At 31.3% G+C, this 27,952-nt stretch overlaps 2 protein-coding genes across 8 annotated transcripts in view; one reads left to right on the top strand and one right to left on the bottom strand.

The window, feature by feature from the left end:
- LOC148620806 (uncharacterized) overlaps nucleotides 1-16,939 on the bottom strand; it is a 30,979-nt gene extending 14,040 nt beyond the window's left edge. Inside the window, exons 1-2 of one of the 2 annotated variants that reach the window (XM_088574609.1) lie at nucleotides 16,734-16,939; nucleotides 3,867-3,960 (exon numbers count right to left, since the gene is read on the bottom strand). In XM_088574609.1, coding sequence (XP_088430735.1) covers nucleotides 3,867-3,953 — 87 coding nt within the window. In that variant the 5' untranslated portion in view covers nucleotides 3,954-3,960; nucleotides 16,734-16,939. Of the gene's footprint in view, nucleotides 1-705; nucleotides 987-3,866; nucleotides 3,961-16,733 lie in introns of those variants that run through there. The other variant, XM_088574610.1, reaches the window with a different exon arrangement.
- LOC148620805 (hexokinase-2-like) overlaps nucleotides 1,186-27,952 on the top strand; it is a 35,786-nt gene continuing 9,019 nt past the window's right edge. For 2 of the 6 annotated variants that reach the window (XR_015920958.1, XM_088574611.1), the window contains exons 1-4: nucleotides 13,816-14,210; nucleotides 23,641-23,803; nucleotides 24,148-24,287; nucleotides 25,954-26,169. Coding sequence is in view for 5 of the 6 variants with exons in the window: in XM_088574611.1 (XP_088430737.1) it covers nucleotides 14,022-14,210; nucleotides 23,641-23,803; nucleotides 24,148-24,287; nucleotides 25,954-26,169 (708 nt within the window). In the remaining variant the exon portion in view is untranslated. Of the gene's footprint in view, nucleotides 1,344-13,815; nucleotides 14,211-15,319; nucleotides 15,503-17,017; nucleotides 17,213-21,392; nucleotides 21,831-23,640; nucleotides 23,804-24,147; nucleotides 24,288-25,953; nucleotides 26,170-27,952 lie in introns of those variants that run through there. The other 4 variants (XM_088574614.1, XM_088574616.1, XM_088574615.1 and 1 more) reach the window with 4 other exon arrangements.

The raw sequence follows: 27,952 nt of genomic DNA, 5'->3' as shown, positions 1-27,952 counted from the left end.
GAAATCACTTATTCATCTCATTTCAATATTTACTTCAGTGATAATTTTGGAATACAAATGGTCATACTCTTGAAACATCACAGGAGATTTTATGTTTCTCATGGGTCAACCTTGTTTGTCAACATCTTCTTTGACATTGAGTATTGTCAATAGTCCTTATGAGAGACCTTAATCATTTGCATCTGATTGTTTTTCCCATTTGAAACTTTATAGGTGTGCAGCCATTTTTCTTTTGAGTACCTGATTGTATTCTTCAAAGATTACCTGTTAGGCAAGATATAAATCATATGATCTGATCAAAGTTCTCTTAATCAGCTTTTAAGTTTTTAAAGTTGAGAAGGTCGAATGGTCAGGTAGTTGGAAATTCTTTATAGCTCTTTAGACAAGGAGTAACATACTATGCTTTTTTTTTTAATTTTTTGACAAGATTTCAGTTTGTCATTTAGTATCAACAAAAGTTATTGGTGTGGCATCAGCCTCACCTCCCTGTAAATTGACCGACAAGTCATCAAGTGTCTGCAATTCATAGCCTGATACAGGGTGCATAATTCAGTTGCAACTTACATTTTGAAGCTATATTATTAGTATATATTTCATATTTAACTTAGACGTGCTTAGATCCACCATTCATTGATGCAATCAATGGTAAGTAAATGTAGCACAGATTTCCAATGTCTCAATTTTACAATAAGTACAAAAAGGTACCTTATTCCCATAGCCCGATGAATGGTCATAAAACATCATAGCAAGAGTTGAACCCGAAATTATTGCCGCCATTTTCGTTGGATTTTGCAATATTGACAATCAAGTTAAATTACTCTGATCAAAGATCTCAATTTAAATTATATGTATTGTGATCTGGGTTGCGTCATACTGGTGATATGCGACTCATTTAAGCATTTTCAGCAAAATCGGTGATTCAGAGCCTGATCACCTTCGAATCCGGCTTCCTGAAAAGCGTGTATATAAGCGAAACCACTTTCCGGATAGGGAAAAGTTTTCACCCCGGATAATATTTTTTGGTGATCAAATACAAAACACTGTTTATTTAACAAAGTATATGTGAAAAAAATTAATTTTAGCTACTCGCTTAAATACAAAAAAATAATATGATGCGGAGTTGGTGATTATTTACACATATCAAAGAATCTCGGAATTTTAGTGGTCGAACTCCGACTTTGGTTCCGGCATTTAATCTCTCTTATTTATGTTTGGCACTCCTGACTGTCCAACTGCTTCAGAGGTTAATTAAAATGTCCTTGGCAGCATCCCCAGACATCCCAGTTCGTTTATCTCCTGCTAGTAAGAGAGGATACAATCCAGCACCCGTAGAGAAGAGAAGTGTGAGTATAAAAGTGCTCATATCATTGATTTTTTTAAATGAATCGTCTGTCTGTTGTCATGTCATTTCACAAGGGTATTTTTTTCTTTACATGTATTTAAATGCATGTTTCATGTCTTACAAGTTTTGGTGCATTCTTCAATATAAATATGATCTTATGATACTTCTGTCTCATTTTCCATTGAAAGCAACATATGCAACTGATGACACTAAGGACATTTTGTGCATGCAGTATACTCCCGTTTCCATTATATACATGTAACTTATAGTTTCATACATGTACCTACAGTACAGCTCGCAGCATAGACTTATAAATACCTGGCATACCTCCAATACCTGGTATGCCAGGTATGAATCTTTTGAAATTGATTCAATTATTTGTAATTTACAACTCACGAATTGATACATATGTAAATTAATTCTGGTGTCTCATGTAAAAATTACTTGTCTGGGTGATACATGTAGTAGAAAAAAATAATTTACCTGTAAGGTTTAATGAGTGCTTGGAAACACATAATTTTGTATAAAAATTAATATAATTTGTTATTGATAAGATATGAGCAATTAGACTGATGGATATTTAATTGAAATACATGTGTACATGTATATAAATTTTCTATTCTACCTTAAAAGGACGTTTTAAAATACAAATTTATTCCAAAGTTAAAAGAATACATAAAATGCAAAGTTTCTGGTGTTCTATCCAAACATGCCTATAGAGGAAAAATGGTATTAAGTTTAAAATAAAAATCAGACTTGTCTAAAATTTAATTTTAAAAGGAAATTACAGTTGAGTTATATTGACCAAAACAAAATTAAAAATAAATATAACATGTAGGTGTTCCAGTAAAAATCAAATGTATGGAAAAAGTCCCAGGAAATATAATAAATCAATTTTAACTTTAATTTTGGGTTGTTGCGACTTTAATTTGCATACAAACATCCCTGTGTCAGTAATTAAATAAATCTGAATTTAACTATATTTCAAAAAAATTCTGATAATAAATATTAAAGCAGAAAATGTGTCAGTATGTGTTAACTCAACTGAAAAAAACCCACAAAATATAGTTTCCTTATTATGATTTTCAAAAGATTAATTAAACTGCAAACAAATTTCTCAGTTTTCCAAGATGATAAATGTATAAAATATCTAATACATGTAATAATACAAATCAGTTTTATATCAAAATGCCGTAACTTGTCAAAGACAAAAGTCATGTATGTTTAATGAAACACTGATAAATACAATATTTCCAATGAATTAAATATTTTTGAAATTTTAATTATACACACATAAAAATGCCAAACCCTAAATTATAAAAAAAAAAAAACAACTTATGTTCAGTTTATTCAACTTGTATACTAATTCTAAAATACTGAGGTGAGCCACCTGTGTGTGATTTCCTTTTGTATATTAGATATATGTGATGCTTGGGATGGGGGTCATGTTAATTAGAAGCCAACAAGCAATGAATACCTGGCATTGATTACCAGGTAATGAGGTATGTCAGGTATTTATCAGAGTATGCTGTGAGCTGTACTGTACATCTAAATTTAAAGCTGAAGCACTGAGTTAACTAAAACATAAAAAAGATTTTTGCCAATGGCACATCATGTAACATATTTTTGTATTTACAAATACATCTAACACATCTAACAATTTCCTGTTTAGTATTAGGTACATGCATAAAAATGTGTACCTGAACAAATTCACATCTACAAAGTTCTAGAACTTTTCATCCTAATTGTATTGTGATTATCTCCCTTTGACTGTATAAACATTATCCATTGTATATAGATTGGCTTCTGTATCACTCAGATGCAGTGCTGGTGTAACATACATTTTCAAATTTAGCTGGAAAGTATGTGCACGAATGCTGTGATTGTGTTGATCAGTCAATAAAATTCCCTTTGATACAAATGTATATCCATTAACAGGTTGCTTTGGTCTTGTTATTGTACATATACAGCCTTATATTGGCTGTTATTCTTGAAAGTTTTTAGCCTTTAAATGGTAATAACTTTTCAAAATTTCCAACATTGAAGATACTTTTATGAGTAATTAAAGTTTACATGGGAATGCAAATGCGTTTGTTCTAAATTAAAATGTATATATGTACACGTATGTACATGTACATGTATGAACACTGACAACCCATATTATTACTAAATTGATATGTACTGTAGGTTAATAAGAAATTACTTTGTCAGTCAGTGTTCACATGTATTCACATGTACATACCAAGTGTAGTACATTGTACATGTATGAAATAGAATTTTACACATTGTCTTTTATGGCATGTTGTGCAATATATGTTTTTACACTTCATTACCAAAGTGTTTTCATTACTAGTGAATGGTATCAAAAGAAGTCATCATCCAGCAAAATTAGACAGCTACCTGCTCATCTTTTGATGGCTTCTCAATTTTCAAAAATGGGTGAACTATTGCAAAATTTGCAAAATTTTTCATCAGTATACCTGCTACTTTTTTCTTTTTAACCTGTTACTTAAAATACACATACTTCTAACATCACTGGGTGGGTGGGCATACCACTTGCTCTAGCACAGCTACATGTACATGTTCTTGTATTTACCATGACGGGAAGCATCGCTACCCTGAAATCATAATACATGTATGCAAAACCCCAATTTAGTTCAGCCTAATATTTTTCTTTAATGGTACATGCACAACTACAAAATATAGAACCCTAAAATTTTAACCCAATATTACCTTTCAATAATACCTAATCAATATGTTCAATGCTGCATTTACATATGTACATTCCATGATGAAATGCTGGAATGCAGTTGTTGGCCTTTGTTTACAAACCAAATTCATTAAGCATATAGTAGTGCAGCCAGTCTAGGGCTTTTTCTTTAATGTTTGGAAAAAATAAAGCATTTTATCTGGTTCCTTTTAAAATGCATGAAAAGGTTTACTGAAAGAACATCATATTCTTGAAATGTACCATTATGTCCTTAAACCATACAGCATTCTTATAAATGATTCATTCTGACAGTTAAATTGTATAGACCCTTCAGACATAAACTTAAAAAAAATGAAATACAAATATATGCAATGTTTGCTATATATTTATACTATCAAACATGTTAATATGCATGTTTGTCGATTCATATTCATGTAAAGCGTCACATTTGCCCTACTGTTTTCATTTGAAACCTAGCCAAGTAGGTTTAGACAGAGACATTACATTTACATAAAGAAATTTCCATCTTGGCAGTAAGTTTGGCTTCCAAAAAAAGCCTTTACCAATTTGCACGTTTTCATAAAAGTCCTCTGGCATGTTGTCAAATAATAATCAAGTACAAGACCTAAAGACCCATAAAGTCCATATCTCAAAATTTAATCCAAAAGCTGACAAGAATTTTTAAAAGAGCTTTGTGCATGTTTTTAATCTTGAGATGTGAGACTTTGTCAAGGTGCCATATGCAAATAGTTTGTTGACGTACATTTAACGTACATTACATGTTAATTGCTGACAGATTAATTCATTTAAAGCTACTTACATGTGACATTATTAGTATAATGCATCATAAACATATTAATTGGATTTAATAAGAATTGTTCTGTTTTTGTTATTGTTTTTTTTCATAATTGTTATTTTGCTCTTTTGTCCTTTGATTTGCCTGGGATATTTTTTATTTATTTATTTATTTATTTATTTATGCATTGAAGAAATTTATAGGTAAATGGACTGCTACTTTAAACAACAACTAATCTTCAATATTTTTAAAAACTTGTATGCCTGTCTATTGACAGCGATAATAAGATATACATGTATAGGTACTGCAATTGTGTGTCTGTCTGTACCATGTATGATATCTCACAGATACTTCGAGCAGATTTAATGGTTCATGGAAGAACGCTTTATTTCATCTCTCAATGTTTTTTTTTTCAGTTTTATTTGATTCTAAACATGAAATAAAAAAGTTTCCTGGTGTATCGTGTGCTACAGCACAGCTGATTATTTTACTTTCATACATGTAAAGTGTCATGAAGTCTGATATCCAGCAGTTGATTTTAGATTTCTTCTTACATGTACATTGGTACACTGCTATGTTTTAAAGTACATAGTGCATTTAAATTGTACTTGAATCATAAGACATGAGTTATTACATGCTGGTTGGGCCTAGCGCAAGAGAGCTGCAACCTATATTTTGTACAGGAAGAGATGTTTCCACACCCACCATTATCATTGTGCTCAAAATATAACAACAGCTTGTTTCCTGTAGTCCACTGAGACATTCCAACCAGAAAATAATACATTGTAGAAAATTCTTTGAATACACAATGTATGTGGCTTTTAACTTATATTTTATGATAATTTTTTTACCCTTTCATAGCTTGTGATTTTATTCAAATATTTTATACTGATGTAAATTAGCTGATAAACAAACTCTACAAAAAATGTATATACATACTGTACATTATAAGTAATTTTTCTGTTTTATGAGCTAAAACACACCTACTTTTCAAGGGTAAGTTGTATTCAGGCAAATTTACTGAGTTAGAATATTCTTCTTGTAAATGGGGTCTTAAATCTTTTCTTTCCTTGGCTGATAGTCATGAAAATGGTGCCAATTCTATTTCTCAGTCCTTGACAATTTTTATCGCTTCTTAGCCTTACATGCTTTTGTCAGTAAGAGTTGACAAGTTCAGCTATAGAAAAAAATTGTATCTAAAGACTAATTATAACCTTCCAAAAGTATTAATGACAAATGCTAGCTCAGTGTACTGATAAAGCTGTAATCATAAACTTGAAATGCTTAATTATTATTCAAAAGTATCATTTATATAAATTTGAAAGGATTATAGAATTGTAGAAATGTATTATCAGAATCACATGACCAGCAGTTTGTTACTTTTACAAGTTATTATTGGACTAAATAATCGACTCACTCCCTTGTTGTAGTATGACTGATAGCCTTCTGGCTTTAGTATCAGGAGGTAATGCATTTAGTCTTAAGAAAGAATCCTGCTTACATGTACCTTTAAACTAATGAGAAGACTCTGAAATTGACAATCCAAGCATCTTTATGAGTTACTACTAAATGATTCTGAAAATATTGTCAGATTGGTATGTGATGTCCAGTCCTTTCCTTTGAAATTCTCAAGGACTAGCCCAAATAATAGAGGACTGTATAGGAGTCAACCAGCCCATACACATCATTTCATTATCCTGAATCAAAGTTCAACTTGCCCCAGGCTTCGGGCTAGTGGCTGAAGGCTAGCACTGCATGTCATCCTTTTGGCTGTTGTTTCCATGATTCTGCATGAATGTTAATGCTACAGAATACATGTAGAATGTTGGGTCTGTTCAGGGAACTCCCTGGATAGAAAATTCCATTGACCATGATTGCATATCAATGAAGTTTAGAATGCTATTTTGAAGGGTATTTTGACTTCTTTGTATCATAATACAAGGGTCTTAAGAAAAAGGATAGAGGCTATGGCCGAAATCCCTGCAAAGCAGATCAATCTAACGACAGTGTTAACAATTCTTACATGTACATTCTTGTCTTTTTTAGGCTTGCTTGTATAATTGGTTTTCAAGTTTTCCATGTATTTTTTTTTATTTTTTGTATGTTGTTCTGTTTTAATTTTCCTTTAATTGTGATTGCCTGGATTTTACTTAGAAATTCATGAAATACCTACTATATATTCTACTGGACATTAAACTTTAGCAATATCAACCAACAACAATATTTTTATTAATTAATTAAGTTATTAATACATGTACATGTACTTGTAGCAGTAGTAAATGGCCTTTCCACCTACAAATGTTCCTTGTTTGCTGCCACATCTAATTTACTGACTTGTATTATTAGTATTCAAGTACATGTTTGTGAAGGTCAAGTTCAGAAGTTCATTGCTAATGCAGTGAATCAGCTTTGATCTGAAAAAAAATCTTGCCAATGAAATTAAATTATGTGTTGAATTTTTTTTTTCACCAGTTTACAGCTTATCATTTACTTACATGTACATTGCACTATCACAATGTTGGAGGTACGTCTATTGTGGGTATAATTAAAAAAAAATTCTTTGATGACTTTGCAGTGTTTGAATATTTGTGGAAACTGAAACTGAAACAGTGCTCACCTTTAGCCACTAGTCCGAAGCCCGGGGCTAGTAAAAATTGATTCAGGCTAGTGAAATGATGTACACTTTTCTTGTTTCAGACTAGTTGAATCATGTACAGTCCTCTATTAGTCTGAAAAGTTGTTAAAATTTTGAAGGAAAGAATTACAGAGCTATATGAACCATCTTAAATCCTTGAAAATTTCAACCCTATGATCAAAAATAATTTCCTATTTATGAAAAAATTACATGTGCTTAATATATGAAATGTCAGATTTGTATAACCTTCACATTTGTTATTACTAGGTGATGTACAAAAAATGTACAATGTACTGTTCATAGAAGAAAATCATCTGAGAGAATGTAAGAGTAATCAAGGGAACCAAGGTTATAGCGGTAATCAAAAGAAGGTAATCCAGGGACAAAGACCAGACATGGAAAACAGGCATACACAACAAAGAACATAAATTATTTTAAATCATACAAACAAAGTAACAAAAGCAAATGAGTAACTCGTTCTCCACTAAAAATTGGGAGCATGGACCAGGTGCACCGGTAGGGTAAGCATCCTTTGCTTTTCTAGAAACACCTGCCGAGTTGCTCATAAAAAGTCAAGTCTGGGATAGACAAAGGAGGAAAGGAAAACTATGACCTGTCAAATAAATCAGTTTTCATGGTGCTGATGGATACACCATAACGATCCACGAGTTCATGATGATGACCATAAAACTTCTGTAGTGATTACTTCAATCTTGTAGCAACATAACCCAGTTCCAGAAGCCTATTTGTTAGAGTTCTAGCGTGATACAAAAAGTCTGCATAGTTTCGGCAAGCTCTGGCATAACATATGAGTTGTAATATGAACACTCCATACGCAGGTGCTGAAGGGATATTGCCACCGACGAAAGGAAAGTTGCCAATTATGAATGAAAAGTCATCATGTTTGTCATAAAGTTTGGTCAATAGTATTCCTTTACCATCAATTTCTAAGTGTAGGTAAAGATATGAGGCCGACTTCAAGTTTAGGCAGATCAGACTAAAGCTGAAGGACATTGCTTGGACCTTGTTAGGCAAGGGAAGAGTTGCTAAATAATAATCTGCATGCAGTCAAAACTATTTCACTTGATTTTCTCATATGATTCACATGATTTTCACCTGAATGAGCAACTAAAATTTGTGACAGAGTTCACCTGAAATCTATGTGAATTGAACATTCATGTGATTTTCATGTGAAATTTTCACATAAAGTTAATGTTAAGTGAATTTCACATGAAAATTCAGTTAATTTCATGTTAAGTTTACATGAACCTGGAATCACATGAATTTCATGTGAACAATGTTTGCCTAGTTAGAACTTATATTTTTTAAACTATAAATGTACAAAAAAATAGATTTATTTCATTTCAAGCATTTGCAAAATTCAGTTTTAAATTACCTCCTTAGATACACAGCTTAAGTTTACTAGAAATTAGCTGGATTAATGCTTTCGGCAATGAAGAATTTGAAGAAGCTCAGTAACTGCTAAGATACAAAGTGATACGACATTTGTGAAATGTTAATGATAAAATGAAAGGTCTCATTTACTTGTCACATTCCTAGATTATCCATGTAGCTGTTAGCAACAATTTACGTTTTCCTTTTTTTTGCTTGTATTACGCATTAGAAATACATGTCTCTGATGTGTAGGCTGTTATGTCATCTAGATACTTACTAGTAATATTTTATTCATTCATACATGTACACTTAATGAGAAGGTAAAGGAACCAATTTATGCAACCGTTAGGGGTGTAGCCATGATAATACCTTGAAGGGGACATTGGGAATCAGGCCTGATATTTTTCTGAATGTGAAAATCCAATTTTTTCCTAACGGTGGACGTACATCATATAAAACCCCTTAAATGTGTCTCTGGTTTTTTAATATCTGCAGGTTGGTAATTTTAATATAAATTGTAAAGAGTTTTTTTTAAGATAATGAGTTTCATGGGTAGACAGTGAGGAATTGTACCCCAAAAAAGTTGCCGGTATATCTTCATAGTACTAAAAGTATATTAAGTTTTACAGATTCTGCCACATCAGTGTATTTTATTATTTCTATGGTGTTTGAAAATTATTTGTTGTGGGTACTTTTTTAAACTTTGTTGTATTGCATTGAAATTAGTTCACAGAGAAAATGTGATATTTACAAAGTCTGCTTTTAATGTTACAAAATGATGGGTTAAGGGGAAGGAACAGAGACCTCTGTCTTCAGTCACTACTGGACGGGGTAAGGGGAAGGGACAGAGACCTCTGTCATACGTCACTACCGGTAGTTGAAAATTTAGAGTTTGAGTACAGTTTTAATATTTGTCACCAGTATGATGAACCCTTCACATTTTATCCCTTTGATTTTGAATTAACGTATTTATGTGTTTGGATTTGCAGTGATCAAGTTTAAGCAGATCAAACTAAAGCTGAAGGACATTGCTTGGACTTTGTTAGGCAAGGGAAGAGATGCTCAATTCTTGAAACATTGCCTTTGCAAATATTCATTGTTAAGAACAGGATATTATTTTAAAGAAATAGCAGTGTTTGTGTTCTAAGAGTAATCAAGGGAACCAAGGTTATAGCAGTAATCAAATGGATGTAATCCAGGGACAAAGACCAGACATGGAAAACAGACAGTTTTTACTCCTAATTATTATCCTTATTTTTACAGCAGCAACATTATGACCAATATTTTGACCAACTATTCATTCACTTATGACATTGAATGTTCTAGAATAACTTTATACATGTACATGTAAGTTTTGCATATCAGTGTCACCAGTGTTTACTAACATGCACATTTTTTGGCAAGTGGGAGTCCAATCTAGAAAGCCTGTAAATACCATGGACAAAAATAAATATACTTGACATATAATGATGAAAAACATGTTTTTGTGCTAAAACGTTTTGAGCTCACATGGATGTTGTACATGTGATTTTCTACATAAGTTTTGTCCTTATTGAATTCAGTGTGAATTTGCTTCCCTGTTACATATCAATATTTATTAAAGTTGTATCTTTGGTGAAATGTGAGGAGTCACCTCCATGAGTATGTTTGTATATTCATGATTGTCAAGAAGCACATTCTATAATGCTTAGCATGCTTAAATATCATTACAGAGTCTGCGACTTAATGATAGTAGTGGAACTGAAATAATGGAAAGGAAAGATAATACATGTACTGGTAATAAGAACTTAATGAAAAAAAACCCCTATTATTTGCTGATACTTAGTAGTCATTGACTTAACAAATAAAGCAGAAATTTTAAGGGACTTTTTTTTTATTCCCTCACAATATAGTGTGCTCCTTCAAAGCATATAGTTTTACAATAACCTTGTCATTTCATCCATTTGCAAGTAGATTTTAGGACTTTGTTTTCTAAAACTTTATTTGAAAAGTAACCAGGTGAAATAATTAAAGCTTTAAATCTTCAAGAAAAGATTTGTAAATTTTATATCTATTTTGGCACTTCTGTAGTTGAATCTAAAGTCCTGTTAATGACTTGCTTTGGTTGATTGACTGAGGTACATGCAGTCTTTAAGCACCTTGTTTCATTCTGTATTTGCCAGAAAGGGTAATAAAAGGAACCAAGAGTCATGCGGTAATCAAAAGAATGTAATCCAGAGACAAAGACCAGACATGGAAAACTGACACACACAACAAATAACATAAAATAATTAAATTATTACATATAGTAACAAAAGTAAATCAGCAACTCAGACTTCACTAACAACTGGGAGCATGGACCAGGTGCACTGATAGGGTCCTCTGCTTTTCTAGAAACACCCGCCGAGTTGCTCATAAAATGTCAAGTCCAGGGTTGACGAAAGATGATAGGGAAACTATGACACATTAGAACTCTTCCATCTGGTGATATAGTTCTTTGTGCATCATTGGGTATTGCATTTTAAATTTTTATTCCATGAGATTTATTGATGAAGGAGTCTTGCTCCACTTTCAAGACAGAGTTGTGACCTCTTGTAAATTTTGGTGAAGTTTTATGTTAGGGTTATAATTTCATGGTCATTCCCCAAATTTTCTTTATTCATTTGTATAGTAAGTGTTTCTTGGTGTACATAAGAAAATGATAAATTTTCAACATGTGTTTTGATCTTAGAATTGACCCTGTTATCCTTGACACAAGAGTACTGACCTTTAACCAAGGTAGAATAGATTTTTATGTCATTTAAAGTCCCATTTTCATTTATTATATCTTTGATAAATGAAAAAAGTCTCTTACTGGGAGACAAAAGTAAACATGGACATATAACCTTCAAATGTAACTACATGGCTTCAGCTTAATTTAGAAAATGTGAAAAAAAAGTGCATTGACCGTTTATGAGGGTAGTTCAAATTTAGAACCACAAACCTCAACATACACATGTACATGTAGAATTATTAGTGGACATGATGATATGAAGTACTGGGTACAAGAATTTCATAGAAAAAGATATATTAGTTTACATAATTCATGAAAATTTATCATTGATCAAAAGTACATGTAGCTTTACCTTTATAGTTCATTTCCATGATTGAAATCGTCAGAAGTTGTTCCCTACATGTAATGCCCTCTTCATTTGCAGGATAGGAAGTTTAATGTAAGTATGGAAACCCTACTATTGGTAGTAAACATATTCCTTATTTTTTCCTGACAGTTTTTTCCCATATATGCCTTGTTTCAGAATTTTGTTTATAGTTACTTGTAATACTTGGCTTTCCTGAATGTTTTCAATGATGGACTGTTTTTAATTTTAATTTACCTCCCTTGTGATCTACAACATTAGTCTCAGGTGCAGGGCTTGTAGGTCTGATCCACTCAAGTCATACCCAAGTTTTATTTTTTTTTAAAGTACATGTTGGAGAGTGAGGACTGGTTAGTTCATTGTTATGAAAGTGTTTATGTGTGTGACATGAAATCAGCTATTTAAAAACATGTTTATTTTATGGTCTCTTATTGATTGAGAACAAATCTTGTGGTCTCCTGAAATGCTTGGTAGATAGATAAATAGATATTTAACTTCAGTCAATCAATTATTTTGATGTCCTCCATCCTATTGTAAATATTTTATATCTGACCTTATTTTTAACCTTTAGCTAGTTAGAAAGACTAGTTAGTTAAAGTTGACAGAGTTTTGTGAACCATCCACCCCCTCTCCCCTTTTCAGAAAAAAAGGTTTATATGTTGAAAAAAAAAACCAGCTTAAAATTGTTGAAGCATAAATAAAGTCTGGGAGAATTTTGTCAAAACATCCCCCCTTTTTTTTTACCCCCTTTTATATCCCTAAATATATTTGAGGCTATTGGCTTGGTACCTACATAATTAACATACCTGTCTAGTTATACAAGGAAAAGTGTTGACGTTTCAGCAACTTATGGAAAAACAAGTTTTGGTTGAAATTTTTAATTTTGCATTATAATCTATTTAACAAAATCAGAATTATTCATGAATTCCACAGATTTTTTACATTCGTTCCTAATAAGGATAGAAAAAGGAGTGCTAGTGTATTTCCTTATTCAACTGTTCTGTTTTTTTCTGGATCTATCCTGATTAGGTTTTATGAGTAGACTGTATAGATTTTTTTCTAAAAATGTTCTAGTAGTCTTTGGAAGTATTCTAGAATAATGGTGTACATGCTGAAATACATGATTAACTTTTTGGTACCATTCAGTGGCAGTAGTCCCACGATATTACAAATATCTAACTAATTAATGGACAGACAAGTAGGATCCAGAGATTTTGGAAAGAGGGGATGCATAAAAAAAGAAGAGTGTTCCAGCCCAATCTTTGCTTTCTTTTTTGCCCAAATTTTGCACAAAATTAATAAAATTTTCCATAATAGGGGAATTTGAACGCACCCCTCCCCCTCTCCGGGATCTGTCATTGAGGAAAAGTAATTTCACCTCTATTTAAAATTCTGTCATGAGGGTGTTTTTTTTTTTGTTTTTTGTTTTTTTGTATAGTGTCATACTTTTGATATTACTTGAGTTTAAATAATAAATTTAGTCTTATCATATTCGTCATCAAATTTAACTTGATTGAATATATTCTGTATGTGTTGAAAAACCTAACCTAAAAATCAATTGTGTTTGTTTACAAACATTTACCAACTTTTCAAGATCAATATAGTACAATACTATCCTAGTATAATCCTCTAATAGTAATTGACCACGTCAAATCATTAGGAATTTATGTAGCTGACCATCCATATCAAATACCAATTAAACGGTTTTACACTTGGATTATGATCAATTCATATTGTGAATAGGTTGTCCGCTCTTAAGGTACATAAATACTGTGACGTAGTCTATGAATATGTATAAATAGCATGATAAGCCTGTTCATTGATCCAGTTGGTTGTTCAATTGCTAAACTGTACACAGTTTTTATAAACTTTGTGGAAGAAACTTTACAAAGTTAGATTTGTTGACGAAAGAAGAAAAAGATTTTGAGTATTTCAAACAGCTAAAAGCTACTTTGTTGAAGAGATATCTAGAAAGAAACTATTCCTTTGTGACATTTGAAAGATAAGTTATTTTTAAATTAAAAGAAATGGCTACTGAATACGAAAATTTTGAAGAAGGACCAGTCATGAATTTGAAAGCTGAAGTTGAAACTGGAGATGGAAATATAATAACACAGGAAAAAATGGTGAAAGCTGCCAAACAGATGCTTCAGCCTGAATTCCAACCTATTATTCAGGCCCTGCTTAAATCTATGCCTCACTATGAAGATATTCTGGTAAGATTCTAGAATTTTTTTTTCTCACGAATTTGGGCCTTGTTTTTCAATATTCAAGTTGAAAATGCTTGTATGTTAATCTTGAATAATTGTTAGAATGAATGAATTTGATGTGTGCAGATTTTGTTCACCTGGAAAAGTTTAGAACTCATTATGGCTTTAAAAATTGATTGAAGCCAATGGGTCTTCATTTACTTTTGAAACCCTTACTTTAGATGTTTCCGGAGATGTTCATCAGAGTTTTTTTTTCTGGTGAATAACTGCTAATTTTTAAACATATTTATAGAGATTTCATACAATAAGTCAGTAACGCGTAAAGTGCAGAACTGAGATTTTTGCATGTTCAACAACTTGTCATCAAAAGAAGAGGTTAGAAAATAAACATGGTTTTCAGGACTTTTTTACTGTAAAGTCAATAAATTATCAATGTCTTTTCTTTTCTTTATTTGTTTTGCTGTTAAGGTTCAAATGTATTTACTCGTTGATTTAAATGTAATCTTTTGAAATCAACATGCCTCTTGTTAGAATTTATGTTTCATAAGCTAATGGAAAGTTTTATGAATATTTTATGCAACTGTTTATAAGTTCATGTTGTGTCAAATGCATATTTTAATATATTTTATTGATAAAATTCAAAATTCAATATTAAGCTGAGGAATTACAATAGAAACTGATGATGTGACAGGAAACATATGTTCTCTCATTGATCTATTACCGGTTAACCTAATGACCTTGATGAGGGAGTGCCATCATTCTATGTTTTCATTGGTTAAGAAGGTGGTGTGTGTCTGTGTGGGAAAATTTCTTTGGATTTACTTTAATCTCGGTTTATTTACAAATGTTCAATATTGATTTAGAGTCTTTATTTTCTTCCTTGTTCTTTCAGTTTGATAAATGTTGAATTTTGATATTGAAATTATGCAATTTATATGATACTTTGAATCGCAAACAGGCAATTTACAAGAAAATTTAATGTTAGAATAATGTAATGAGTTGAATTGCTTGCGTTAAAATCAAAATAATGAAAGAAAAAGTAGCTTTTATGATATTTGACATAAATTAAACTTGCAAACTATAAATGATGTAAAAGTTTCTTGCGAAAGTGGGTTTTAGTGAAACTTGGCCGAACACAAGTCGATTCATAGAAAGGCGTGTTACCTATTTAAGTGAATTGATTGGCTTGCAAATCAATTGAACTGTCATGTCTTCCAATCAGCTGAGGTCTAGATGATGCAATACAAAATATTTTGAAATTGAGATAAATTTTATTTGACCACATTATGGTTTTAAAGGTAAGGAGGTTTATGACTTAGTGAAAAGTTTTCGGTATACAATGTACATCGAAATTTGATAAGAATTTTTTATTAATTTATTTTTGTATTGATTTTTAGGACTGATTTACTTCATAGCTGTATAACTTATGGTATACTATAGCAAATTCATGTCCTAATCAATTGAAAGAAGTTGTACATATAGATACAGTCAGACCTGCCCAGAGTGGTCTTTATATACAGGTTTAATTTCATCAAATGCACTACATAGGGATCATAGTCTTATGACAGGACATTGTTGCTGAATACAGGTAGTCACTGAAACAGATTAGACTGTACTTAAAAAAAAGTTCATTAGAAATAAGTGAATTGTCTTTTAAAATGAACGAATTACATACTGGTAGTCATCAGTTTCTAATTTTCGACAATGATAGGGTTAATGAAAAATTGTTGATATTGATATCATTGGTTTAGCTTTATTGATTCTTATAATTATGAATAATTAAGATATTAGTCCTTATTGTACTCGGTAGATTTGTACAGGTACTTTGTGTAATCATACACTTTGTAATTGCTTTAGTATTTCATGCAAGTGAAGTGAAAATGCTCATTTTTGAACAGCTATGAATGGTGTCTGGTGTTTTTACCATTTACTTTCCCAGTAACACTGCCTCCAAGAACAGCATTAATATTTTGAAACCTGTTATAACAAGTTCACAGTCAAACCTATAAATGTTACCTTCCAGTTGAGGCATGATGAGCTTAATAGAGAGAGGTGATCTATTAATCTATTTGGTCAGAGGGGTTCCAGGGGTTGGAACAATTCCAATTTGTTGGAAAAGTTCAAAATTTGGGAAAAAAAAAAGAAATAGAAACTAGAAACCCCTCTTTTTTTTTTTTTTTAATTCTTTGGAACTTCAGAATACCGTTCTTTTTCAGTCTGTAAATAATATGAAACTAACAGATTTTTACCCCCCCCCCCTAAAAAAAAAACTCCCCCAAAACAAAACAAAATAAAACTAGAAAAAAATGGATGCCCTGAAAAGGCAGGTTTCTATTTAATAGAGGTGACATTGAGAGCAACTTAAATTGTAAATTTACATGAATACAATATTTATGGAGTATCATATTCAGACAAGCAGTATCATTACTACTGGTACATGTACAAGGATTTGTAGGTGTGATAAGACTTTAAATCTTATTTTTAAACTTTTATTATGTACAAATTAGAGTTTTACACTAAAAGACCTACCTGCACAATAAACTTCTTCCTCATAGTTGGAATTACTTCTTTTTTTGAACTTGCTGTTTGAATGATGTCCAAATATGGTAGGTCAGAGGTGTCATTTTATTTTTTTGGTAAGACACACATGTCATAGATATAATGTGTTTTTATAAATTAACCCTACCGATAGCGTCTTGATAAGCATTAAGTATTAAGGTATTTTCCTTGGTTAAAAAAGTATTTTGAAGGTATGTTAGTTTTACTGATAAAACCCAATACTCTGGTAGTCCCTAGATCCTGAAATATTTTTGCGCATCAAGATATATGCGGGCACCATTGTAATTAGAATCTTATTGGAAAAATCTATACTTCTATTTCCCTTTTCTGGATAGTAGCAAGAAAAGTCATTATTAGTGGGACTAGCTAAAATGAAACATGAGGAACATTTCAATTCTTTGGATGTAAATGCTTTCTGTCGATGGGTGTGTCCTATTCATCCAGACGAGGTAACACATTTTATTTTCTTTCATACCCTTTCAGATTCATAAAAGGGATTGTTTTATAATATAGTTTTATCTCAAATTCTTTTAAGCATCATGTCAAAAAAGATATATAAATTTAGAATTGTTTTAGCATCATTACTTGCAGTTTCTTAAACCTGATGCCCATTGAAAACTCTCTTTTTGGAGGGAGGAGGGGTTTACCCTCTTATTTTTTTGGCAAAGCATATACATTGATACTAAATGTACAGAATTTTGAAATGAATTTCATTCTGATTTTTTTAAATGTTGCAAGAGATTACTTTATATCGAGAAATATGGGTCATTTCAGATTGGAATTATTTCATCATGAAACAATAGATCATAAAATGACTTATCAGTTTGATACTGGGATGAGTATTGAAGTTTTAAATCAGGACATCAGTGATAAATGTATTGAATTGATAAAGCATTTATCTTTGAATAAGTAAATTTAAGAAGTTGAAGTAAACAAGGGAAGGGCAATTGATGTGACATATATTTTTGTAGAATTTGTAGACTTTCATTGTTCACTTACTGTACATAGTTTCGTATTTTATTTGTTTGGTTTTATTTTTCACCAAAATGTGTAGCAGTTATCTATTCTAGACAAACAAATTTTTAAATGTGCCAGGAATTGATGTTACATATGATATTTATTACTTTAATTTGCATAATGGAAAGTGCATTATGTAAGAGTTCTTGTTTTATAACCAAAATTTAAAATGTAGGTCATAACTTTGTTGATGGTGTGAGTTATGTGGCGAATAAGGCATCAAAATACATCTGAATAAATCAGAAGGTAACCAAACAGTGAAGCCTCTTTTAACCAAGGTCTGAACAATCCATAAACCTGCCTAAACCAGACACCTACTATTGTCCTTTTAATACCACATTCATTGTTTTTTAATCTGTGAAAACTAAACACCTGTTTAAACTAAGCAAATTATTAAGTTGTACTCCAGGTAAGTCTTCATATTTTCATTTTTGATATTTTGTTTGAAATGCCATAGTAAACAGAAATTAAGATTCGGTTTTTCATATAACTCGTGTTCTTAGGAAGTAAAATTTATATAGAATGCACTGTGGAATTTAAAATTAAGGGAGATAACTATGTAAATGACACTAAAATACAATAGAAACTATTGGATTTTCAATGTAAATTAACTCCAAAGTGCAAATAGATTGGAGTGAATAATTATACATTTCATCATATAGACCTATGGGGCAACTTAATGACAAAAATGAAGATATGTAGCCTTTTTTTGGTGTGTATCATTTTACAGAATTTGCATGATTCTAACAAAGATGGCTTATTAATATACAAATTGGAGATGTGGTTTGATTGCCAATAAATGAGTCAACCACCAAAAGCCAAGCAATGAACAATGATTCCACATGTAAGTCCTTAAAGGATTCAGTTTACACAAATTTCACTGTATCTTGATTGCTCTAATCATAAAAAAAGGTGAAATAGTTTAATATAGGATGACACAGGGAAGATCATGATGTAAGAGTGAAGTGTTTGTATAGAAGGATATCCTGATTAGTTTTTCATATTCTTGTTCATTGATAAAAATAAAATGAGCAAATTTTAAATTTATTGCCTTTTAAGAAAAAGAGTATTTCTTATTTTGGATCAGCAAAGTTTTATTATATGATCTTTAATATTTAAACTCAGATACTTTTTCGTTTCCAACATACCATAAGAGTTGACCATTAAATCAATAAGTAACAACAATAATAAAACTTGCACTGATTAAAAACTTGTAAACAAAAACATTTCAGAAAGTATCCTGGTTGCTCATGATTAGATAGGAAACCAGTAAATGTTTGTCTCTTTCCCTGACCATCCTTACAAACTTAGATGACAAATTGGTAAATCCAAACAGTCCCCCTCCTGGTATATCAAAAATTTGGAAATTTAAATACATGCATAGGTCAATTAACAGTTGTTGACACTTCTTTTAATGATTGAGTTTTGGTTATTGAGTTTTGTCTATTTCTTCTTTTTGTTTTCAAGTGATTTGATCTCTTTAAGAGATTTACAAAATGTCTTTATCAACTTTTAATTTATTCTGAATAAACAATCCCCACCCCCTTTTTACTGTATTTTGTGTATCCACTTCCTTCCATAATACAGCTTTTAATCTTTAAACATATTTTACATCAACATAAATAAATTAATAGTATTATAATAAATGCAAGTTCCACAATAAAAATGTCTGACAGTTTATATATATATGTAATTTCCTTTTTTTCCCAGGTACTAAATAGGAAAAAAATGCATTTTGTTGTTCATTTATGATGATATGCTTATGCTTTCAATACTAGTATGTAATGTATGGCACAAGAATAAGAACTTTAGTCTAAATACATGTACATGCATTAAAAGATAATTTGTAATTCTAACTTCATTATATTTTAAGAAGCAATGTCATACATGTGTATATTCTAATCCAGGATTTTACCATGACCCAGTTATGAGAAGATCTTTAACCTATGCAATTTAACTGCCAAATAATTAAAATGGATTTAAGCAAGTTAAGTAGACTTTTGGAATTATTCCAGTTTCAATGTTTTCATTTTGGTGTATTAATGCATGTACATGTATTTAGACTAAAAAACTGGTTTAGTTTATATAATAGATTGTATATTTTGATGTTTTGGCTTCAAGACAAGACCTTATATTTGGTTGGAAGTCATTATAATGTTATGTTAGTTGTTACAAAAGCAAACTGATTTAAATAAATCTTATTAAGTAACTCATTTACATGTTCAGTTAATAGAGTTCCCTCCCTTGGTATATATAAATCTGTGCTAAAATTTGTTGCTTCAGGGCTATTCCATAATTTGCATAATCCTCTCGGAATCAGATTGTAGTTTAGACCTCAAGAATGATCCTATCATTAAAATATTTCTATTTCACAAGACCAGATGAAATGAAAAAGAAACGTGACCAGTGCAGAGTAAAGTTGTCAGAGTAAGCCATGCACTTTAATTTGAGGTGAATCAAAGTGAAAATAATAATTGATGGAGAAATTTCACAATTTGCTCAGATACTACATGACAAGCCGCTTGTCTAAGCATTAAACAAAACTGTGTCCTTCGATTGACTTTGAGAATGATGGCATGCAGAAATCAATGATTGAATTTGCAGTGATTGGGTGTTATCCAGAAAAATTTGAAGCTTTATTGATTAAAACATGATCAATTAGTATGAAAGTCTTTCTATTGCGTCACAGACTTATTTTTGTTGCAATTAATTGTCTGAGAATAGCAAGATCTTACATTTGGTAGGATTTAACAAAAACGTTTGAGTATAATACCAAAGTGTGAATAGGAAACACCTTAAAGGACCTAGGTTCTAGGGGGGGACATGAAGGGCTGGATAAGGGGATGAACACTACATACTAAGAATGACATTAGAAAAAATTCAGTTACTCTTAACTAATGGAAGATGCTTACACACCCTGCCCTTTTTTTCAGCAATCAAAAAGGAAGTATGGCACAATGGCAACCTGTTTTGCTTCACTTTGCTTTTGTCAATAGTAATTGAACCCAGGAGGATCCAGGATTTGAGTTTAGTGGGGGGGCATTAATTGAATTAAATGCCATGCAAAGCAAGGCAAAAAAAATATTAGGGGGTGAAACTTATGGTGAAAATGTTTTTTCTTACCAAGTAAGGGGGATGGGGGGCATACACCCAGCAGACCAGTCCTAGAACCCTAATGTTTGTACCAGTTTAACATTAGTCAAAGTGTCCCCCTTCCTCTGTTTTAATAAGAAGTAACAGAACTCAAAATATCTTTCTCTAATTTACATATGCATGTACATGTATGACAAAATTCTAACATACCTCATAACTTGTATCACATCTTAAGCTTTATTTATGTTATGGATGTCTAGCAAGACAATGGTTCTTTAGTCATAAGGGCTATACTGATATGCACTTCATCACTTTATGGATGATGGTAGAATTTTATCTGTGCCAAATATTTGACCTTTGTATATAAATATTAAAGGTTAAATCTGGTATAATGATTTCCATAGTGGCAATAAACATTTTATCACCTGTCTTAGAGGTTACACAAAAATGATCACACATATATAATAGATTCAGAATAAGTGTAGATATCTAGAGTATGTATTCAATTAGTGTTACTATGGTTCACACTGATTCTGAGCTATTAACCTTTATGTGTGTTGGCTCTCTGATTATTTACCCTCGGCTGGAATAAGTAGTCTTTTCCTGGGATAAATTGTTTGTTTACTAGTCTGTGACGTATATTTTAGCTGAATATGACTCTTTATGGATGGGATAACTTGTAAATTGTTGTCATTTTGAACCAGTTTTTGTGTAATTATTCACCTAGGATAGAGTTGTTAGAGGGATTGGGCTTTTTTTATGTGGTATTGATTTCTATATTATTGTGTCTGCATTGGAATCCATTCATTAATAGAAATTTTATGGGAGTTGTGAGAAATATTGTGTATAGTAGAAATGAGTATTAATAACAAGGAAAATGTACCTAACCGTATCCTTAGAACATACAGTGGTCGGAGAAGGAGTAAAAAGTTAGGTAATGATGGCACACCTTTGACGGTAAGTGATTGTGAATTTGCTGTTTGTACTGGATTATTAGGTAAACATCTTTCATCTGTGATATTGATCTATGTTTGTACTTACCTATGGTGATCAGGTCTATTATTGTATAGTTTCTTCACAATGGATGGTTTTACATTGCATCCCCCCTCTTTTGACATAATGATTCATTCATCTGATACTGATAATCAATTTACATGCAGATCGATTGATGTCTGTAACTGTCTGGGAAAATATACATGTATCAGTCTAAGAACTGATACAAACCTGTCAGACAGTATTTCTTGGGACTCTGATGGGAGGGATTATTTCATATTTACCTCCCCATCTATGTTCATACTTAGTGCCATTACATGTACATGTACTTGTGTTTTAAGTTAACTTTTACATCTCTAGTTTATGTCTTTATTAATTATTTATATTTTTGTATTGGTTTTCATATACATGTAGGTCTTGTTTGTTTCTGATATTAAAAAACAATTAACATGACACATTATGATTTCCTTCCTTTTGAAAGGATTTTTGCCTTAGGAAACCCTCTCCCCCCCCCCCAACTTATTTTCATAACTTTGGATAGTTATTACTTACATGTAATGCTACAAATGAAATTTTTTAGGGAAACTATATGTACCGGCTATTTCAGGAAATCACACTTCATGACCTTAAGTAGCTAGACAGTAAACGCCTAGACATTAAAGCTGTAAGCGTAATATACACTCAATGACTTTAAAACATGGGTAATTACCATTAGTTGTATAAAATTCTTTTGATCATTTGAGTGTTTAGTGTTATAGGTTTAAATGTGATCTATTAAACATCCAGATGAAATTGATGAAAGAAAAGTAAGAAAAAAGTTTAAAAGTACTTGTATGAATTAAGTCAGGGTTGATCAAATTTTCTAATTTTCAACTTTATTTGACATAACAGTCTTCATTGTATTGTCCTATTTTCGATTTTCATGATGTTATTTCTTAAATCTGAAATCCTAGTTAGAGACATTGCTAGAAAAAAATACATAATATTTCTATTTTTTCTATCTAGAAGCTTGACTTAACCTTTAATCCTTAAATCCTAATTAATTAGGTTTGTAGAAAAAAAAGTATCTTAATATTTCTCTTCTTTTTTTTTTTGGTGAATCTGGAGGCTTTTCAAATTAATGTTATTTTAATCAAATGATTAATGTTCTATGTATAGAATGGTCAATCCAATGATAATGTATGCATCCTTTAACTCTCCTAGAAATAGATTCTGTTTGTTTCATCATTCAGATTCAAACTTAAGATGGGCAACTTAATAGACTGGTATTTTAATCCTGTATGATTTTTTTTGGATATTCTAAGATTGGATGTGTATTGATTTACATTTTGTTCATATAGAATATAGATTGTATTTACCTATCTTTAAATTTTTTATAATCTACAGCGAGTTAAATAATTAACTTCAGGGAAAAGAGTTGGTCTTCACTTTATAGAATGATTATCACCTAATGATACATTTCCTTAGAATTGAGAAGGAGATTTCTAACAGACATTAAATTCAATTTCCTTGTTAATTTTCCGTGGGATGGTAATTTAATTAAGGGGAGACCTTACATGAAGTTAACTAATTAACAGGCTGTTTCATTGTCATTTATTTAACTTCTCAATTTTTGGTTAACCACAATGTCCCTGAAAATCTTACTTTCTTATTTTAATAGTTTACATTTTTTAAAAATTTTTTCCAGGTTGAAAATGTTGTCAAACCAATTATCCTTTCCATGGAAGTTTTATCTTCTTCTTTTAACTTACATTTGTTTTTCTTTTCTTCACAGGTTGAAAATGTTGTCAAACCATTTATTCTTTCTGATGCTGACTACGAGAAACTTATGGGAGTTATGTTGGATAACTTCGAGCGAGGACTGGGAAAAGAAACAAATGCCAAGGCCGACGTGAAAATGTTCCCCACATATGTACGAGCAGTACCTGATGGAACAGGTATGGGTTATATAGATCTATAAACAGTTGTTTTCTTTTGTAAGTTCATGTTTGTTTTGAAGAGAAATTAAAAGCATTGATAAATGTCATAAAACAGAATTCATGAAGCCAAATGAAGTTTTCAGACCTTTTAGTAGCCTATTTATAAGTTTTTGAATCACTCTCATATCTTTTATTGAATTTCTTTAGATGACACTTACTATGCTGAGTAATTCTCATGACATTATGATTAAAGGGAATTTTTCTAATTTATATTTCCTAGTTGGCATTTCAAGTACATATATTTATTCAACAATTTACAATATCTATTAAATTATACAATGTTTGAATCCATTATTTTGCAGAACATGGAAAAGTATTAGCTTTAGACCTTGGAGGAACCAATTTCAGAATTCTGTTGATTTCATTGGACGGTCAGGAGGTCAACATGGAGAGTAAAATCTACATTATACCCCAGAACATTATGACTGGTAGCGGGGAACAAGTATGTATCATTCAAGGGTGAGGGTATGGATGGGGGTGTCTGAATTATATACTAGAGCATCATGACTAGAACTTGGGAGCAAGCATGTGTCATAAGAAGGTATGGGTGTGGATGGGGTAGTCCGCATTACATGCCAAAACATTGTGATTGGAAGTTGGGAGTGAATATGTATCAGGAGGGATGAGGTTATTGTTGAGGATCTTCATGATACCCTTAACAACCAAGAGTTTTAGTGAGGAGCTAGCATGTTTCTTTGTTGTGGTGGGGAGATTTCATTATACCCAAGATTATCATGATGAGAAATGGGGAACAATGAGATGTCACTATAGGGTTATACTCCAAACTCTTATGAATGGATGTAGGGCAAAATGAGGTATCACTGGAATGGGTAAGGAGTATAAGTTGGGACAAGTGATTGGTTGTGGGAATCAAAGAGGTATTGGTAGGAGAGCTTACATTGGGGTTCCTCCCGCCACCTGTCTGTGTGTAAGTGTAATCATCTACTAGGTATTATTAGAAGGGAATAAACAATGTAGGCTTAGTGAGATCATTTATTGGATAATCATGGACATTTAAAACCTTAAGGTAAGGGACACAACTCTTACAAATTATTAGAATGTTTGTATTCAGCATTTTACATCAATCTCATATCAGCATCAAAGTAACTCGGATTGGTTGAAAGTTTGATAGGCTTTGGTGAAATTGAATATGATACAAATGTATCACTGATTTCAAGAGTTATGTCCCTTACCCTAGGTCTACCTCCTTAATAAACCCCAGTATTATAGACCTAGCGGACACTACAGGGATGGAGATGGTTTATAATTCATAGATGATAAAATATACCGGTACATGCTACATGTACTGCCTTAAATCTTATCTAAAACTTTGTACTTGAGTCAACTTTATATATGGTAATATTAATTAGTTTAGATTCATAGGATGACATCTCACATGCTTGATTTGACAGTGGCATGATGTTTATAAATATTTATATGGGATGAAGTTGACCAAATTAGACATTCATTTTATTAAGCAAATATGAGTTTTTATAGTCCTATGGGATATTAATGTGACATGGATAAATTGTAATGGTCTGAATCTATTTGCATATATATATATATAGGCTCAATAGTGACTTACGGAGATAAAATAATCTGATTAATTTACGTAGTTGTATCAGGTCCAGAATGCTTAGTTTTATTATATTAAAACTTATTTATGCTGTTATTTTTTGCCCAAATATATACCATAGGAGAAAGTAATTTATAGAGTTGTATATGACTTATTCAAGTAACAGAACAAATCACAATTACTTCTTAGTCAAAGATACGTGTATGTCTGTATGTATTATTTATTATTTCAAAATTGAAAGTATAGTTCAAATGATATGTGTAGTACATTGAAAATATCTGTATTGTTATACCTATTTGGAAAAAAAAACAGCAGATCAAGTTTCAGGCTTTCATATTTAAATTAGTCAATTTCATAAAAGCTTTTGAGTGAAATTAATTGTCCTTACATTATTATAGACAGTAGCATGACGAATTTTACACTTTTGAATTTTTTTGTGAAATCAACCACAGGGTTTTATTTCAAGTAAGATGCAATCATTTCTTTCTTTTAATTATCAGTTGTCTAAACTTTGCTATTTTATCTTTTTCAGTTATTTGACCACATAGCAGAATGTATATACAAATTCATGAAAGATCACAACTTGATGGAGGCCAAACTCCCTCTTGGATTTACATTTTCCTTTCCATGTAAACAAGCTGGTTTAAATAAAGCTATCCTCACACACTGGACCAAGGGCTTCAAATGTGCTGGAGTTGAAGGAAATGACATCGTAGAATTGTTACATGATGCCATAAAGAGACGAGGGGTAGGTTGTACACTTGTACATGTTTTTCAGATGATCTTGGTTAATGGGGAATATGATTAGCATAATTTTTTGTTTGCGGGAGGAGGATTTGGGGATATAACCCTGAATATGTTTACTCCTGAAAATCGTTGGATGTTCTTGATTAAGGGTCAAATTAGGGGTTTTATAAATCATTTGGAATGAAATTTCTGAACATAACTATAAGTAGAAGATCAAATTTTTAAACCATTTACTCTCAATTAAGAAAATATTGAGATACCAATATTTTATTATTATGTGACTGCGTTGAGTTTTCAATAATTGCAGTATCACATTTAGTAGAAAGATTTCTTTAATGTCTCATTATTTCAATCTCAGTTCATTCTTAGTGAGAAAACTGCAAATGTAAATGCATACATTGCTGTCTCTAGGGCATGTTTTACATAAGCAATGCGGTTTAGTGCCCAGAATTCTAATGTATGTTTGGTGGCAAATCTGTTTGATCTTTTCCTAAATTGTATCATGTCATATTTGAATTATTTAACATTTCAAATGACAAAACTTTATACATGTATATTACAGTTGACATTATTTCAAAGTAAAGAAATTCAGCTCATGTTTTGTAATGCCTAATAAAATATCCATTTTATTCCATACTTTTGTAATGTGATCTATTAGTGTCATATTTCATGAGCATGTATTAGCATATGGTTTGTTTGGCTAATGCAGCTAATTTGCATATTGCATCATATGCACCATATGTAGCAATGTTGTTGTTATTTTATGCTTGATCACTTTTGTTTTCATTAATCAAATATAAATTATAGGATTAAAATGTTTGCAGTATTTTTTTATACAGACCAAGAAATTTGCCCTTTTTAAAAGTAATTTTAGCGTCATCTGTTTTGGAGATTAAGTTAGTTATATGATAGAAATAAAAATGGGCTTAATATAAGATATGAAATTTATAAATTTTAAAATAAGAATTTGAAAAGGATGAAATGTGAAATATTGCCACCAAATGGTCAATTTAGACTGAAAGTACTGTCATATCCAAATTTCAACTTGACACCGCTAAAAGAAAAGTGTAAACTCCCAAGGTGTTTTTGCAGATAAAAAGAGAAAAAAAAAACAACACTTAATCCAGGTACTGAATATTATTTTTAGCATATTTTCTTTGTTTGTAAACAAATTCTACTAAATATGCATTATCCTGATTGATTTTTTTACCAGACTCTTGCAAAGTCAAATTCTAAGGAAACTTTTTTAGACTCTCTCCTATACTAAGACTACTTGTCAACTGGTCTGTGTACTTGGCAGCAGGATATTGGACTACTGAGTCATTCATATCTACCAACTGTTGCAGTGTTTAATGTATATGCATGCTTGGTGAATAATTGCACTGCAGTAGACTGAAAAATCAATTGTAACTGAATATTATTTTAATCCTCTTTCCTTTTGGTTCTAAGGAGTGAATTGATTAATGCAATGCCTGAAATGATGCTTCTAAAAATTTAAATGTAAAATTTACATTTGCCAATAAAACTTTTAGATCCTGGTCTTTTCTAAATCTTTGCTATTAACATAAATGGGGCTATTGTAGGCTTTCTAATTAAACCTGCCCTGATCACTAAAGCAGCATTAAAAAACAATGATCAATCAATCTAATTTAACTTTTGATTTTGGAATAAGCCTTCAAAGTTCTAGTTATCAAATATATTGGTCCTAAAATGTATTCAGCAATTTTGTTAATTGTGGTTTAAATAAATTACAATCAATCAAACATTTCATCAGTATGTTTTAG

Source organism: Perna viridis, chromosome 3 (genome assembly GCF_037379345.1).
Source record: "Perna viridis isolate PV_CMFRI_1.1 ecotype Kerala chromosome 3, ASM3737934v1, whole genome shotgun sequence".
In the NCBI taxonomy this organism is placed as follows: domain Eukaryota; kingdom Metazoa; phylum Mollusca; class Bivalvia; order Mytilida; family Mytilidae; genus Perna; species Perna viridis.
This window is presented reverse-complemented; position numbering and strand designations above follow the sequence as displayed.